Source organism: Dioscorea cayenensis, chromosome 6, assembly GCF_009730915.1.
Source record: "Dioscorea cayenensis subsp. rotundata cultivar TDr96_F1 chromosome 6, TDr96_F1_v2_PseudoChromosome.rev07_lg8_w22 25.fasta, whole genome shotgun sequence".
NCBI lineage: Eukaryota > Viridiplantae > Streptophyta > Magnoliopsida > Dioscoreales > Dioscoreaceae > Dioscorea > Dioscorea cayenensis.
Genome location: NC_052476.1, coordinates 2653798 through 2668875, shown reverse-complemented (window position 1 = coordinate 2668875; position 15078 = coordinate 2653798). Strand labels below are relative to the sequence as shown.

Below are 15078 nucleotides of genomic sequence, written 5' to 3'. Positions count from 1 at the left end.
TTAATATAACTTCGAAATCTTATTTCCAGTAATAATATTCTGGACTGTTATGTAGATTCCGTAAATTAAATTCACCTTAAAATTTTTGTTATACCTAAGTTTGCCAAATAAGATTTGTATTTGTAACTATATTGCCTTTGTTTTCCTGTAAATCAATAATTTCCTGTCTTCTATTGAACATGATTTTTTTAATAAAAATAAAATCATATTTGTATATAATTATATATATATTAGTTATATTCCAAGCATGTGTTACTCAAAGATATGTTATTTTTTTAATATATTATTTTAAATCTGTATAATGGTTTCCTTGTTTATAGTTGATTATTTTATATTATGATTAATATTATTTTATATCCAAAGATGTTGAATCATTTAAGCAAGCTAGTAATGAATAAAGAAGAATAGAGGTACTGATGAAGCCACGTTGCTCCTAATATTGCCACAAATTTAATAAATTCCAAGTTGTTTGTTAGGGTGGCAAACTCCAAAGATAAAGAAGATTAAGGCCATTTTATGCACACAACCCTAACTAATTCTTTATTATAAATGCCTTCCAATTCCCCAAACATTCCATTTTTTAACCTTTTGTTGCTTACTGTTTAATTATGCTTTGAAATTTAATCCAATTTTTAACAAGCAAAATATTAATTAAGTACTACTCAACCCAAGCAGAGTATAATTTAATGAATTATTTTGATAATTCCAGGAGGAATGTTAAATAAAAAAAATAGCAAATTTAGATTTTATTTAGCTTTACATGAATTGGATTTAATAATATGAATTTGGGTTCCAATAATACAAAAGATTTCTAAAGACATCGAATAATATATATTCAAAAACTTAAAAAAAAAATAAAAAATAATTCTTATTTATACACATGATTTTTTGATCCACCGGTTTCTTAGAAGCTTTAAATTCTAAATCAATTTAGGATAAGATATTGAGAGCTCTATAAAAAGATAGATCTCTCCCAGTGAATTTTTTCAATTGACTAAAATTTTTACCATCTGAACTAGCTTGACTAGTATTGTTGGTATATATTTTTTAATATATTATAATTTTATTATAAATATATATTATGATTTATTCTTCATGATAAGAGAATGATTAAAAATAACATAACTTTATGTGATCAAGAATTCCAAACATAGTTAGGGATAAATTACTAGGCCTCGGACCATTTATTGAAGGCTTGGGCTTGCCTATTTTTATTGTTATGGACCAACTTTGAGTCAAAGCGGACTCTAATCTTGTTACAATTGTTTATAACTTTAGTTCAAATTAGGTTCAAGTAACTTTGGAATAATGTTCTTAATATGAGTTTAGATTGCAAATAGTCACCATCCTCATATTTTTGTTAATTTTTTAATCTTTTAAAAAAATATATTGTTTTCATCAATTATTTTTTTTACTGTATAACAAAAAAATAACATGTTAAAATTTTTAAATGATTTATTAAATCGACATAAAAATCGAAATAAATCTATCCTTGTTAACCCCTCTTTTTAAAAGGTTTTCAAGGCAAAAGAATATTTGGGCATTTAAATATAATATTGTCAAGTAGTTTTTGTATAATCACTTATTTTATAAATTATTTTGGAAAAAAAATAGTTTCAATTTAGATATAGTGTTTGGATGCAAAAGGAAAAACGAAGAGTAAATGAGTGAAAGTAAATGAAAAAGAAGAAAATGGAAAGTAAATAAAAAAATAAACAAATAAAGTTGAGCTTTGACCTGTTAAAATGGGCGGCCTGCCATTTGGCGGGTTGGCAAAATGTTAACCCGACCCAACCCACCTTGGGTTGGTGGGTTGAGCGGGGCAGCCCACTAAAAATATAAAATATTTAAAAATTATATATTTTATATATTGATTATTTTTTTAACAAACCAAACCAAACAAGAAGATATTTATTAAAGCACAAAATATAATAAAAAAACATATTTTAAAAAATATTTTACATATAAGGTCATAATAAATCACACAACTAAAATAATAAAACAAGTATATAACAGCATATCTAACCAAGTTAATCAATTAACCCAACATTCAAAAGTTCCCACATTAATTGAACAACTATAGATAAAAGAAAAATTAATACCATGATATTACATAAAGCACCTAAAACATTTATCCTCATTTAATCTTTTTTTTTTTAATTTTTTTTTTAGTAAATTAAAGGGACGGGCTAGCCCGCCCCGCCCATAACCCTAACCCAAACGAGTTGACCCATTTTGGCCCGCTTCTAAACAGGCCTACAAAAGGCCAACCCAACCCATCAATTTTTGTTAGCGGGCCGGGCCGGCCCGACGGGCTAGGCCGTTTTAATAGCTCCAGTTAAACTATTGTTTGCATAGTCAAATTTTATGAAAATAAAAGGAAAAGAGGTTATTTGATAAATCTTGTTTGGCAATATATATATATATATATATATATCTATAATTATAATATAATTTATTAATTATACACGTATTGTTATTTGAAAATTTTCTTATTTATATTTAAACACATGTATGACGAAATTCTCAAACAAATTCACAATTTAGTTACTTTGTTATAAATATTAAAATTATTACTATTATTATTATTATTATTATTATTATTATTATTATTTTTCCTTTCCATTTTTATACTTTATTACTATTATAAATTCTTCAATAGATGAATTCACAAACAAAAAACACAAGATAAATTTTTTTGGAAAAAAACATAAAAAAATAAAAAATAAATAAATAAATAAACAAACATAAACACAGTAAAAAAAGGAAATGTGATGGATGTGGCATAAACTCTTTAGATTTATAATTTTGTATATTTCTACGACAAATTCTGTTCATTGATAAACAAAACAAAACCTTAACATTTGAGAAGTACTGGATGCTGACCATAACCAATTAAAAAACACTTAATAAAAAAATAATATAACAATAAAAGCTTAAAAAAGGGAAAATCTAGTGATATAATAACACTCAATTCAATATTGATGTGTAATCTATATCGATAAGAGGAGAGAGATAATAAATACAACATCATACAAAGAGTTGAAAATAAAAGAGTGAGAATCCTACTTTTTAGACAAGATGATTAGATAAAAAGATTGATAATTAAAACTAGAGGGTATTAAGATTTTTTTAAAAAAATTATAAAATTTTTAGAAAATTCTTCCTACCCCGCACCCCAAATAGAATGGCCAAAAAAATAAAGTTGTTTAGGGTTTCAAAGTGTTAGAATTAACTTTTTTTTTCCGTTTATAAAATTAAAAAAAAAACTTCAAACAAGAGGAGAGTTCACTTTGACACTCCATAACCCTCCCTCTTATTTATTCTCACTCTTGAGCCCTTAATCCAAACATAGCATTAGTATTATTTAATTAAATAGTTCAATAAAAATAGTTAGTAAAAGCAGGCCATAAAATTCTCCTACTGTTATATATTTCCTCAATCATCATAAAAACAAATTTTTTTATATGTATAAAAATAAGAAGTGATGATAAAAGGATGGCCTGTTTCACTCTCATCATTGGGCCAACCTGGCCTAGAAAATTGAGGCTTTGGCCCAGTCTAAGCTTAGAATTGACGGGCCTCATGAATAGTTTAGGCAGGCCCGCAGGCCCAAACTTTTAAAGTATTAAGTCCATGGCCCAATGCATGAAATTAGCTTTTGGATCAATTGTTGGATCGGGTTATGATGGGCCCATTGGATACAGCTCATATCAGTCCGTTGTTATTTTCTTCTAACTTTACTTAATTAAATAATGTTATGATTTAAAAATTTAAAAAAAGTAAAATAAAAATAAAAATGAATAATTTTATTAATTGATTAATATTGGCACCTACAATATGAATAAAAATATTGTATCAGTACAATATGAGTACATCCCAAGTAACTTTCCACGTATTCATTTGTCAATCATATGTAATTTTTTCCATTTTACTTAAAATAGGACCTCTATGTATTTAATTGATCAATGAAAATATAACCCACTTGTAGATGAATCATAAAGGGAGCCATTGGTAAACATGACATGACTTATGAGGTTAGCCAATGACAGTTAGCTACTTAGCTAGTTAACTCACTTGTTTGATCGACTTCTCACAATCAACCATTCATTTATAATATTTTTTAAAATTTTTTTATTTTATTATTGATATTTAATAATAAATTCAATGGGTTAAATCACGGAAGAAAATTAGAAAAGAGCCATCATCACTTAAAAATGATATCCATATCCAATCCATGGTTTATTTGGATTGGATTTGAACTGGTCCGTCAAACATTGACTTTGAATCGATTTGGATCAGGCTTATGCTGATCTGTGGGGCTTGAGCAAAATGATGAGGGTGATGCCTGTTTATAAACCAGTTTTATAAGTTCTAATTATTTAAGTAAATATATGTTAAATTTAATTTTTAAAAAATTAGTAACACTGATAAAACTTATTATTTTTAAAACTTAAAATTTTCATCATAAACTTCTTATTTAATGTTGTTCATTAGTATTAACAAAGTTAAATTTTAGTTAATTTAAATAAAATATGTTTTTTTATACAATGTTAACAAACCACTATATATACCCTAAATCCTAAGTAATGTTGTGGACATGAGTCAAACCACTCATTTTTGTGGCCATAATAATATGTATAATTTTAAATTTTATAAACATATATATACATATATAAATGTGCATGTGATTAAGAAACCATTCTATTAAATACTCTCATCATATTTAAAGCGTCCTTAGGATATATCAACATGTAACTATTTCCATCCCTTGATTGGCCCTCTTTTGTATGATCGCACCCTATGTTTACTAAACTCAATTTGCACCCATTAAGTTTTCTCATATTTTTTTAAATCTATGGCAAACTTAAGTATTGTATTATATATATATATATTGCTTTGAAATAAGGGAATTAAATAACACAATTAATTAAATACCCTTGGAAAGTTAGAATGATGAACTAGCTCAACAGATTGATGGGCGAATATCAATTTATTAAATAAAAACATACGTAATTAGTACCTCATTCATATCCTTTCTTTTCCTTTATCAACCTCATTGACTCATTCATTCCAACAAATATATATATATATCAATAATAAATAAATAAATATACAACAAACAATTCAACCTCAATATCCACATTACTAAAAGTCTCCACCTCGAGATGCGCATCCCGAGGCATCACGGACGGTGATAAGACGAACTCCAAATTCCACGCGAAAGCAACGTCACTATTAAAATCTCACTCTTGTCGCCATGCAATCACTCTCAAACCGGGCCCCACCAAGTCATCCATTTACGCCACCTCTTAACCGGCGATGACCGGACACGTCGCAAGCACGCCGCCACCTCAGCCATCTCCGGCCTGTCCTCCGGTGAGGAGCTGACACAGCGAGAGGCAAGACAAGCAACAGCAGCGAACTCCTCGATCACCACCGGTCCCATTCTAGCATCACACATCTCGTCAAACCGGCGTTGAGTGACCATGGAAAGAGCCCAGTCGGACAAGGCCGGAGGGCTGTGGTCGACGTCGATGGCACGGCGGCCGGTGATGAGCTCGAGAAGGACAACGCCGAAGCTGAAGACGTCGGTCTTGGTGGTGAGAAGGTGAGGGGAAGTGTAGGAAGGGTCAAGGTAGCCGAGAGTGCCGGCGGGAGGGGAGAGAGAAGGGAAGGCGACGGCGAGACCGAAGTCGGAGAGACGAGGGTTGAAGGGAGGAGTCAAGAAGGATGTTGGAGGGTTTGACGTCACGGTGGATGATCGGAGGGGAGAGGGAGTGGAGGAAGGAGAGGGAGAGGGAGGAGAAGAAGGCGAGGTGGAGACGGCGGCGCCATGGAGGAGGAGGAGAAGAGTTGTGGAGAAGGTGGTCGAGAGAACCGGAAGGCATGAGCTCGAGAAGAGGAATGGAAGGAGAGGGATGAGTGAAGCCGAGAAGGTTGACGATGAAGGGGGAGTAGGGGAGGGAGAAGAGGATGGAGAGCTCGGAGAAGGAGGAGGAGAGTTTGGCGGCGGCGATGAGAGGAGGAGATGAAGGGAAGATGGCGAGGAAGACGGAGGATTGGCTGCCTCGGCCGAGGAGAGAGGAGGAGGAGAAGTTGGATGTGGCGGTGGCGAGCTCGGAGTGGGTGAAGATGCGGTGGCGGTGACGGCGGCGGTGGTTGTTTGTGGTGCAGGAGAAGAAGTGCATGTTTTTTTTTTGTTTTGGTTGATTAAGTTATGGTGTGGGTTATAAGGAGTAATAAGTTTGCAGTTGAATTTTGGTCTTTAGCAAGTGAAATTAATCTTGTGAAGGGGAATTTATTATTATTATTATTATTATTTTTTAAATATAAACAAACTACGTGTTAGGAATTATGCTAGAAGTGAGCTTTACAATATTTATAAATTTTAAATTTTTTTCTTCTAGTAGAATAAATATAGAGATCCATTGTCAATAGAGTAAATAGTAATTAAGCGAAAAGTCTTTTTATATGTATATATATATATATATAAAGTGTGACGTTAGTAATTATTATTTTTTATCTTCATATTAGTAATTGGGTTTGTTTATATCGTTAGGAGGCACATGTTTATTTGTTTGTGTGGGTGAAAAATTAAAAAAAAAAAAAGACTATAATACCGTATAAAATGATTATAATACCGTGATGTGTTGTGTAGCCCAGTATTTACTTCTTTACTATTTGAAAAGGGTGTTTGGGGTTTTGGTACATGAGTATATGTACTATGTACTTTAATATAAAATGAATTATGGCCTCAATGGTAAGAGAGTTGTGATTTATTTTCTTTCAAAGTTGAATGTCAAAAAGCTATCCTTCCAACTCAATAATTGAGGGTTTATAGTTTATCCATAATCATCATATTTATTAGAGGAAGTGGAGCTAGGAAATTGTACTTTTTTATCATGCCGTGTTTTTCTCTTAATTTACTTCAAGAGCTCTTTGTCTTCTTTACCTCTAGCTTCTCTAATTATTTACCATCTTCAGACAAAGTATTTTCTACAATATCTAAACAAATTTGATCTTAATTACATTGTTTGATGAAGTACCACATGAGCAGCGGTGAGCCAGAAAATCTATTAAATGAGTCAAGATATGAGTATATTATTATCATCTATAATGAAAAAGAAATCATATATACACATACAACAATTATTGTTTAAAAATATGAAAAATCTCATTAAAAAATTTATACTTAAAAAATTATGTTAAACGATTGAAAGTTAAAATTAATTTTATAGCTTAATTAAATTCTATGATACAACTTAAAAGTTAACTTAAAATTTTTTTTTATCTTTGTAGGATTTTAATTTTTAAATAAAAAAGAAAAATAGTGAGATGACATTGTGGGTTTTTTTGTTTGATCAGCAACAATTTGTTTATATGAGAAAAAAATTAAAAAATATCAAAAGTGAAGATGACAAAAAGTGGTTTTGGTTTTTACTCTGTTTTTAAAATATCTTCCCTCAAACAAGTTTTTTTAAATTCAAAAAAATTTGTTTTTTTCAAGTTAATTTTAGAAAGCTATTCTGAACAAACTTGTTTTAAAAATTAATTTTATAAAACTATTTTAAAAACATAAAAATAAAAACAAAATCAAACGGGCCCATAAGTTCTAAAATTTGTTTCTACTATTAATATTTATATAATGTTTCATATATTTCTCATAAAAATATAGTATTGTAAATTTACTTCATTTTTTGAATTAAGTGTGCTTAATTTAATAATTTTTCTAATATATGTATATACACAATATTATACTATTTATATATCTAAAAATTTTGTTACAAGCGCTATAATAAGTGAATGGTAGTACAATTAACATTTATAAGAAAAGTCAAAAGTTTAACTCTCTTCTAAAATATAGTTAAGAATTCAAATTGTGTGGAATATATGAGGTAATTTGTCACATTATAAAAAAAATATTATTTTTTTTAAAATTTTCTCTTTTTTGTTTATACCAACAAATAATTCAAAATAAAAAGCGATATCCCCTCGGATCAAATCATAACTTTTACCATAAATTTATTCTGACATGTTCTTATTCAAATAAAACCACAAAGATATGTTGTTGATAAATTTGTTGAAAAGTGAAGAAAGGTCAACAACAGTGAAATATCTTTATGATAAAAATTTAGTTTGCAAGTTAATTATTCTTGGTTTTTGAAAATATGTTATTGGGTGTTCCACTTTCACATTGAGGCTAAACAAAAACATGTGCAAGTTAATTATTCTTGATTTTTGAAGATATGTTGTTTTTTTTGGGAGAGGCTTGAAGATATGTTGTTGGGTGCTCTACTTTCGCACTGAGGCTAAACATAAACATGTGCACAAGAAACATGTGCTGAAAAGATAAAAGAACCTACTTTCATTAAATGATTAATTATATAATAAAAAAATGGAGGATCTTTAGTCTTCTCAATGAATTATGTTCTCAAATTGGTTCTGTATTAGAGTTGACATTCTAATTAACTTTTCTCTGAGACTAATTTCAATCTGATTTCATTTTCCCGTATGTCACTGAGTGTTTTTATAATTTTTATGCTTGCATGTCTACTGGCCGGCTACTGCTTTATTTATGAAGTCCAATGTAAACCGGCTAGGTTGATTTTTAAATATTCATAGGAGAGTTATATGTGTGACAACATGACATTGAGATAATATGTCAATGATGTATAAAGAGTTATATTATCACATAAAACATATCAATTAGTTTGATACATTTCTCCGATATAGGCAAAAATCACTCTATAGATGTACTTAGATCATTTAACATATCATAATGGCACTAATGGTCTATTGGTCTTCATACAATATAGTATGGTATTTACATATAAAAATATTTCTCTAATTCATGCAGAATATAAGGTTATTGATCTTTTTAGACATCTTCTAAAGCTATACTTGTTTGTATATTTACTATTTTGAATTATATTTACTATTTTATTAAATTAATTGCATGCTATAATCTACAACCACATTCCTACACGCATGAAAATAAGTCAATTCAATTGCTATGTTAGTAAAAAAAAAAACTTTTTTTTTTTTGGTTGCGCATGTACATCGTAAAATTAATTGTTTTATTTTTTTATTTTTTTTTGTAACAAAGTGCAGACAAACCACGCCAAAGATGTGCAAAGACATGGAATTAATCACTTATCATACTTGCGCCCTCACTTTGCGTGAGCTGAGATTTAAACATATCTTTTGGGCTAGACATAAGTACTTTACGTAGCGGACCAAATACCAATAGATTAAGGGATTATTTGTTTAGTTATAAGTAGCTGTAATGTAACTGATTTTATATGTAAAATGTTGTTTGGTTTGCTGTGAAATGAGTTTTACATATAAAAAGTTTTATAATTTTGTTGTAAGTTAAAATACTGCATGACATTTAGATTAAAATCACCATTATTCACTCTCCAAATTATGCATCAAAAGCAAAAAAAAGCTTGCATAATAATCAATTGCTAACATAATTAAATTTATAGTTATTTTATGTTTTATTTAATTTAATAATTTATTTAAAAATATCAATTGTTATTTAATTTTAACTATGAAAAATAATTGTTAAGTATAAAATTAAAGAATATTACATATTTTTAAATTAATAAATCATCATTAAATTAAGTAATTAATTTTTAACATTAGTGTTAATAGTAGATAGTGAGAATTAAATCAATTAATTGTTTTTTTAAACATAAAATTAAAAGGCATGATATATTTTTAAATGTAATAAATTACAGTTAATTTAATTAATTTGACACTGATGATCATTAGTGAAAGTTAAATTAATTAATTAATTTTAAACATTAAATGATTTTATGAATAATATTAAATTACTTAATGATTGATAATAAGGGTAATTTTACTATTCAATTTATATGGTGATTATACCGCTCGAGTTATATCAAACCAAACAATGCAAAAGTAAATACAATATTTCTAATTACAACAAACTAAACAACAATAATATAATTTGAAATGCAGTATTTTAATTTATACTGGAATTTTAATTACAGCAAACCAAACAACCTCTGAGAGACATTGTATACCAATTTTAAAATTTTATTTAAAAAATAGTTTTTTTATCATTTTTATTTCTATTTGAACTGACTTAATTACCTGACCAATTATTATTTTCAAAATATTTTTCAATGGAAAAATGAAATGATTCTCACGTGCGTCATTTGAATAATGCATTGGTTGGTCAAAAAAATCCATGACTTTTAATTCATTGCCCACACCAGATGAAACTCGTGTGGACTCAATTCTCACGTGCTGCACAAGACCACATCAAATGTCCCTCCAGACCACCCAACGAACTTTTATCACCCAACACCTACACGCCACGCGTCCGCCGACATCATCTTTGTCTTGTTCGTCAACCCATCTTAAACTGATCCGGCGGGCACTAGAACAGATTCCCGCCTATAAAAACCCGCCTCAATGGAACCCTCCATTCCCGAATTCGTCGGGATCTCGTGACGATGGGGAGCCTCGCGGAGGAGATTAAGGACCACGTTAAGGACGGCAGGAAGCCAAGGATCCTTTGCCTCCATGGATTCCGGACCAGCGGCGAGATCATGAGGCGCCAGGTGATCGGAAAGTGGCCGGCGACGGTGACGTCACGGCTGGACCTCATCTTCCCCGACGCGCCCTGTCCGGCCGCCGGAAAATCAGACGTCGAGGGCTTCTTTGATCCGCCTTATTATGAGTGGTTTCAATCTGATGAGGTGAGACTCCGATCTGGATTTGAATGTGTGAATCTTTGAGAAGTTTGAGTTCTTCGTTTTGATTTGAATGATTTTTTGTTAGGATTACATGCATTATGTGAATTTGGATGAGTGTTTTGAGTTTATTGAAGATCTGATGATCAAGCACGGCCCGATCGATGGGTTGATGGGATTCTCTCAGGTAGTGTTTGATCTTTGTTTTGGAGAAATTAGGGTTTAAAATTTGGTGAAATTTTGATTCGTTTTTCAATTTGGGTGTGAAATTAGGGCGCGATTTTGTCTGCCGCGTTGGCGGGGATGCAAGAAAAGGTCGGTTTTCACTCTTGATTTTTGAAATTGGTGTAATATTTGTCGTTTTCTCATTGTAATTTGTATATATATATATATATATTTAAAAAAATTATTTTTTTAGGGTTTAGCGTTGACGAGAGTACCAAAGTTGAAGTTCGTGGTCATCATCGGAGGCGCTAAGTTCCCATCACCAACGGTGGCCGAGAAGGCATATTCAACTAAGATTTCGTGCCCCTCTCTTCATTTCATTGGTATGCCAACCTTCCTTCCTGATCTAATTTTCATTTTGAAGTAATTTAGCATCGAATTATTATTGAGGTTTGTTAGCAATAAAAATATTATTGGTAAAATTTAAAACTTTTATTAAAAAAAAATAAAATAAAATTAAAACTAGAAAGGATTTTGAAATTGAAAAGAAAAAACCTGACATGCAAATAATAATAAGGGAAAGCGAAGGAAGACACCCTTTCTCTTGCTTTGGGAAAATTGTTTGCTTGTTGCATGCATGAAGAGAATAGTGAATAGAGAAATAATGATAATAAAAAAATAAAATATCACATGTACTGAAGTTTGGCATGGCATAAGGGTGATTGGAATCAATGTAAACCATTTCGGCTATATTTAAGCCTACTTTTTGTTGTTTTCGTTTTTTTTTTTCTTTTAATGGATGAGGGTAAAGCAAAAACAGTGAGTATTAGCATTAATTTTTATCATAAATTATTAGACAAACCATTTGTATGTATGCCTGGTACTGCAATAAATACTAATTTTTTACCTAACCACTATTAAATAGTATCATTTGTGAAACACACAAATTTGTTTTTTTATGAATAAGTATGCCTGGAGTTTTTGTTTGGCAATTTTTTTCTTTTAAAACAAGAACTTTGGCACACTACTTGTATTATAATTTTAACTTTTCTTAATTTAGTTTCTCTGAAAAAAACTTTTCTTTTTTTAATTTTATAAAAGAATCCACTTTTATTTGGCTGAAAAAAACTTTTTTTAAAAAATTATAACGTGCATAATATGATCATCCAACATTTTAAAAAAAAAACAAGGTTAATTAATTTTTTCAATAAATGTGGACAAAATGACAGTCTTCAAGGGAGTTGAACCCTTAATATCTTACATGGGGTAAAATAAAATACCATTACTTTTCTTTTATGGAAGTGATAATCAAACTTAACTTTTGTTTGTTTTAAGTCAATATATTACTGATTTTATGTGTCGTTAACATTAATACACCTCCGGATGTATGTGACTTGGAGAAATTTGACTTGGATACTTCAACTGATAATACTAGCCACAAACATTGGTCTAATAAGCCGCACTTAAATGGAAACTTCACTTTTAAATCTCAAGGCTGCTTCAAATGTTGCCTACTTCTGTTCTAAATCCAACAACAGAACTAAGAATCTATTTGTGATGAATTTGACTCTACAGGTGCAGAGGATTTCTTGAATTCTCATGGGAAAATACTGCTTGAATCCTTTGTGGATCCACTAGTGATCCACCATCCCAAGGGCCACACCGTTCCAAGGCTCGGTAAGCTTTTCCTTATCCACTTGACTTCAAAGTTTACATATTAATTACAATTTATTTTTGGGCCCTGAATTGTTTGACTTATATCTTGAGAGTTTTAAGACAAGATTTGCATGACATAATTATGCCATTAGATGATGCAACAATTACTATTTATATAACAGTAGATGTTATAATCATGAAGTTGTTGACATTAAAACAAAAGAGTAATTATTAGTAAACCAACTGGCAGATGGCAACTGAGATAATGAGATCTGGAAATTGTCAGGGAAGCACGCAGACATATCTCATCATATCTTTTCTAGTGTTTCCAGTGATAGCAAAAGAGTTCATTTTAAATTTTTCACTTGGAAATATCTTGTATATCCCTGTAAAATGGGAGGTATAACTCTATGGAAAAACCTATTTTGTCAATAGTCTAGTTAAAATTTTTATTATAAAAAAAGTATTCCTAGTTTTTATATTATCTTTTCTTCTTTCTAAATGAATCAAAATTTTATTTTATTGATTTCTAGCCTATATATATATATATATATATAGAGAGAGAGAGAGTTATATAAACAAAAATAATTTTTATATAATTTTATAAACTACTTATTTTCACCGAGTTATGCAAATAAAGAAAAAGTCATTTTTTTTAAAAAAATATTATATATTTTATTAAATCTCTTTCATATGTATATGGTTTCTTGTAATTACAGAAATAATGTCAAATAACTTTACTTTTTTTTTTTTACTTAAACATACATATCTGGAGATTTCAGACTCTTATTTGTAAAATCATGTTTATTTAAATAATTCAAACAAATAAATTATTTGTCTTTTAATATAATAACGATCCCTAATTTGTGAATATCTATTATTTGAAGCATCTTTATCAGTGGTAAAATATTGTCATAATAAAGCATGTCTTGTTTGGTCTGTAGATCCTAAAAATGAGGAGATGACCATGGGTTTTATAGACAAGATAGAGAAGACACTCACATCTTTAGATGCACCAAAGGATGAGCAAGAAGAGCAAGAAGAGCACACAATACTTGTATGATTTTTGTTGCAGTTATAATGAGTTTAAGTACACCATTGTTTTACAACATTGTTTGTACTTGCTGCAAAATCTATCAATTGTTGTATCTGGATTAGATCCACATTGAACGTCATTAAATTCTCTGCAAAGTTCAAAGATGGTACAACGGTATTCTTAAATTGTGCATTACCTCTTGTATGTTAAATTCTGCCAATCATGTTGTTCAATTCATGCAACCTTGCTGTTGTCATTCATTTGTAGGTATGGTTAGAGTTTCTGGCAGGATTTATTGATAATTGGATGTTGCTGGATTTAATGATAGTACTTGGTTTGGTTGTTGATGTGAAAAGATTTTGCTGGTGCTGTGTATTCATTGAATAATTTATTAATGAGTGAAGAAGCGGAGCAGGGCAGCCTTCATTGTGGAATAAAAACCATTTCAATGCAATCAATACAGAAATGAAATAGCCAACGACCTTTGGATCTATTGGTACACAGGTCGCTGATAGAGCTCTCACCACAGAGCTCTCACGGAGTGGTGAGAGTTCGATTCTCGGCTGAGGGCACATTTCTGAGAGTTGTGAATAGTAATTATATATGGGTGGTTCCAGCACCCACGTGAGCGCAGCCCCATCCCCATTTATTTCACTGAGGTTTGTGCACGTCCCTGGGTCTTTAGTGGGTTCATCCCGCTCTTCTTTCCCAAAAATACAGAAATGAAATATGACGTTTAGATGTAGGTTGGTCAATTTTTTATTTAATTAGTGAATTAGTGTTTTGTTTTAAAATTTAAATATATAAATTACTTGAAATGTCCTAAAAATCTTTTTAAGTTTCACTTGTCAAATTTGGATATTCTAAAAAAGTTTTTTTTTTTTTCTGACAACTAATTTTGATCAAAATAACTCTTAGTTTTTTAAGCGAAAACACATAATATTAAATGAAAAAGTCATAACATCAAAAACAAATATTAAACAAAAACATTACTATATATTAAGTGAAAATTTATATGGTTACACGTAAGTATATAATTTTAAATAAAAAAATATAATTATTAAACGGAAAATATATGTTATAAGATAAAATAGGCTGACGGAATAAACTATAAAAAGATAGACTATTTGAAAAATTCAAATATCAGAAGATTTTTCTGATAAATTTAAAAACTTTCGAGGATCTCTTGCTTTGATTTTTTGTTCTTCTAAAGAATAGTCATTTATAAAACTAGAACATAAACTATGACCACTTTCTTCATTCTTTGTTATGGAAGCATAAATAAATTTAGAACTCATAAATTATGGCCAGTTTCTCTCCTGCTCCAGAAGATTTGCTAGCAAAATCCAACATAAATCAGAGAATTTAAAAAATAAAAGCTATATTAAAAATCTAGTCGATTAACAGTTATACTTATCAGAGATGGGAATGCCCAACAATATACTTTCTAATATTAAAATCAACAAGACATCAAGATTAATGAAGAACAAA

At 29.9% G+C, this 15078-nt stretch overlaps 2 protein-coding genes across 2 annotated transcripts; one reads left to right on the top strand and one right to left on the bottom strand.

Annotated features, from left to right (window-relative positions):
- Positions 1-5272: 5272 nt before the first annotated feature.
- On the bottom strand, positions 5273-6191 carry LOC120263670 (serine/threonine-protein kinase-like protein At3g51990). Its single transcript, XM_039271632.1, has 2 exons — positions 5692-6191; positions 5273-5582 (listed from the first exon to the last, which is right to left on the bottom strand). The coding sequence occupies exons 1-2, from the start codon at positions 6189-6191 to the stop codon at positions 5273-5275; spliced, it is 810 nt and encodes a 269-aa protein (XP_039127566.1).
- Positions 6192-10473: 4282 nt separating this feature from the next.
- LOC120263024 (dihydrofolate reductase) lies at positions 10474-13772 on the top strand. Its single transcript, XM_039270948.1, has 6 exons — positions 10474-10736; positions 10819-10917; positions 11004-11045; positions 11149-11278; positions 12471-12572; positions 13496-13772. Exons 1-6 carry the CDS (start codon positions 10491-10493, stop codon positions 13612-13614), a joined length of 738 nt encoding a protein of 245 aa, XP_039126882.1. The 5' UTR covers positions 10474-10490; the 3' UTR covers positions 13615-13772.
- Positions 13773-15078: the final 1306 nt, after the last annotated feature.